The 3,404-nt window shown below is 37.2% G+C and overlaps 1 protein-coding gene across 1 annotated transcript; it reads left to right on the forward strand.

Annotated features, from left to right (window-relative positions):
- The first annotated feature begins 521 nt into the window (after positions 1 to 521).
- On the forward strand, positions 522 to 3,089 carry LOC149201252 (uncharacterized). Its single transcript, XM_089401242.1, has one exon. The coding sequence runs from the start codon at positions 522 to 524 to the stop codon at positions 3,087 to 3,089; it is 2,568 nt and encodes an 855-aa protein (XP_089257368.1).
- Positions 3,090 to 3,404: the final 315 nt, after the last annotated feature.

Genomic DNA, 3,404 nt, shown 5'->3' on the forward strand with positions numbered 1-3,404 from the left:
GATAGTGAGGTTTTTGTAAGGGTTTAAAATTGGACAATGAGAAGTAAATTTTTTTGTGCATATTTAAAATTAAATAGTAAATTTTAAATTTTAAAAAGATTTAAAATAAAAATTTAAATGCATTCCCTCTTTCCCATTTGCGGATTGCATTATAAATCCAAATCCAAAATAGTTATTCACAAATATACATAAAACACAGATTACACAACCGCAGAAACCATAAAATATTTGAGCGTCTCAGTAAATCCCTTATTCGCCTTGAAATTCGCAGAACTCGAATCTCCTTGTGGAAGTTATCCTTGGCAGCCTTCAAGAACCACTTGAAACTTGCAGCTACAATCAAAGAAGACATCTGGAGAATTATAGATGCATCCGCAGCACTAAAAGCCAGCAGAATAAGACAAGCCTCAGAATTAAGACATATGAAAAAACTCGAGAATCTGGAACAACAATCGTACAACAATCAGCGTGAACATGCCGCAGGGTTATACGGGTCCAATTTAAGCAGTATCTTCAGCAAAATGCCGCGTAGGGCAAACCTAAGCATCCTGGCGAAAGGAGATGAGAACGCATCTAACAACCGGGACTTTATTACAAGGCACAGCAGCGTAAAGAAAATGCCGCAGACGGAAGGAGCTGGGTCTAAAACAGCAGAAGAAATTGACATTACACCTCAGCGCAGGCCACAGAGGACATCATGCGGTGGCAACGGCATCCACGAAACTGATACACGCACTAAGTCAAAAGAAGATGAACACTGTGGCAGCGGCATCCACGAAACCGATACACGCACTAAGCAATCACACAGCGATCAGCGTGAACATGCCGAAAAACCAGCAACTATGCCGCAGGAGGAAGGAGTTAGGTCTAAGACAAGAGCAGGAGATGAAAGCACTACGGAGCCGGCAATGGGTCGCAGGTATGTAAACTCTGAAATACCGCACAGTATTTTAATTAACAAGGTCACTACCAATAGTAATAGTTTAGCAGGATGTAATTCAAACAATTTAATTAAGATGGATAATATAATCAATATGGAAAATAAGAAAAACAATAGAAATTATTCATCTAAGAAAACCGTACTCGGCAAAATAAATAAAGATGCTGAGAACCATAATATAAAAGCTAACCTAATAATTGAAAACACAGATTCGAAAACCATAAACAAAAAAGTGGTTAATATCTCTTCTTATGAGCTAAAAAAGGAAGAAGCCGAGGTCCTTAACAGAGGTCTAAATTTCGCCTTAGCCCCCAGTAGAATCCCCAAGGAAGAAATTATATGCAGTTTAGAGGATGGAATCAAGACTCTCAGCAATGAAGACAAAGAGCTAATTAGACAGGAATGCGCTGTCATCCTAAGAAAAGCTAAACCTCCTAAAAGAAACCTAAACCCTCAACAGCTCGAGGCCATAAGAAATCTAAGAAATAATAAGGACATTGTCATTCTGAAAGCAGACAAAGGTGGCGCCACTGTCATTATGAATTATGAAGATTACGTAAACAAGATGAAAGACCACTTATATAATAGTGGAAGCTATAAAAAACTTGAAGAAAACCCCATCTCTAGAATTACTAGACTAGTAAAGAAAACCATTAAAGAAACCAATCTTGATGATAAACTAAAAAAGCGCCTTACCCCTGATAGTGAAATCACTCCCCGGATTTATGGAGCCCCTAAAATACATAAAAAAGATGTTCCGTTAAGACCTATAGTCAACACTATAGGATCTCCCACTTATGAATTAGCAAAATATGTCGCCAGCATCCTAGCTCCGCTAGTTGGAAAAACCAGCTCTTACATAAAAGATTCCAATCAATTTGTCAAATTCATCAAAAACACAACATTAGATCCTGAAGACAAAATGGTTAGTTTTGACGTAGTACAACTCTTCACCAAAATTCCCCTTGATGAAGCCATTCAAGTGATCAAAGATGTGGCAGACCCCCAAACTGCAAAGTTAGCTGAAATTTGTCTCCGCTCAACCTTCTTCTCCTTCCAAGGTGAAATCTTTGAGCAAACTTCAGGTGTTGCTATGGGATCCCCTCTTTCACCAATTGTCGCTAATCTCTTCATGGAAAAATTTGAAACCAAGGCTCTTGATACATACCCTTTAAAGCCCAAGTTCTGGGTCAGATTTGTTGATGACACAAGTGTCAATTGGCCACATGGGGAGGAAGAGCTCAAGAACTTTCTGAACCATCTCAATAGCATATCTGAAGACATCAAGTTTACAATGGAAATGGAGGAGAACAACTGCATTCCTTTCCTTGACATTCTCCTTATAAGAAACAAAGATGGTTCCATAGGTCATAAAGTATTCAGAAAGAAAGCTCACACAGACAATTACCTCCATGCTGACTCACATCACCACCCAGCTCAAAAGATGGGGGTACTACAAACCCTCTTCACCAGAGCTTGTAGAATTTCTGATGATAACCACACTGATGAAGAAATTACATACCTAAAAAGAACTTTCGCCAACTTAGGATACAATAATAAAAGCATCCACAAAGCTATTAAAAAGGCAAAATCTGGGAACAACATTAACAAAACAGGTAACCCCGTAGCTTCTAATGCCTACCTTCCATACATTCAAGGCGTCACCGACAAAATAGCCAGAATTCTCACGAAAAAAGACATCAAAACTTCATTCAAACCTTTGTCAACTATCAAACAAAATATGAAATCTGTTAAGGACAGCCAAGATCAGCTTCAACAGAAAGGTGTTTATGTCATTAACTGCTCATGTGGTAAACAATATATAGGGGAAACTGGCAGGTCTGTAAGGATAAGGCTCAAAGAGCATAGCGCTGATATCCGTAAAGAAAGAACTCGCTCTTCTGCTTTAGCTGAGCATGTAGGAAAAACAAACCATCACATATGCCTTGAAGACACCAAAGTCATTGCTAATGAAAAGCACCATTTCAAGCGGAAAATTCGTGAAGCGATAGAAATCATTAAGCATCCCAGTAACCTTAATAGGGATGGAGGCTGGGACATTAGCAAAAATTGGAACTCTCTTCTTAGGAAAAGTTATCCCTCTTCCACCTCGCATTCCCCTTCCCCTCATATTCCCTGTCTTAACTAACCCCCCTCTCTTTTATAATAGGTAACTTAGTTTATAAAACAACTTAAAACCAAGATAATTAACTTAGTTAATTAAGAAATATGTTACTAAGTTGTTAAACAATATAAAACTAAATTATTTAAGCAAATTACAACTAAGCTAATTATCAATTATAGAACTAAATTAACAATTCAATATAAAACCAAGTTCAAATCAATATTAAAATTGGTTAATTAAAGCTATTCATAATATCTTAATATTATATTCCTTAAAACTTTATACAATATAAAACCTAGTTAAAAGCAATAAGCTAAGAGAACTATACAATAGGTAACT

The sequence above is a fragment of the Pinus tabuliformis genome, chromosome 2_1 (genome assembly GCF_031772625.1).
Source record: "Pinus tabuliformis cultivar Carrire ecotype Pingquan chromosome 2_1, CPIR1, whole genome shotgun sequence".
Taxonomy (NCBI): Eukaryota; Viridiplantae; Streptophyta; class Pinopsida; order Pinales; family Pinaceae; genus Pinus; species Pinus tabuliformis.

What these genes read in the sequence shown, in the direction of transcription:
- LOC149201252 (XM_089401242.1), top strand. Translation starts at nt 522, where the DNA reads ATGCCGCGTAGGGCAAACCTAAGCATCCTGGCGAAAGGAGATGAGAAC.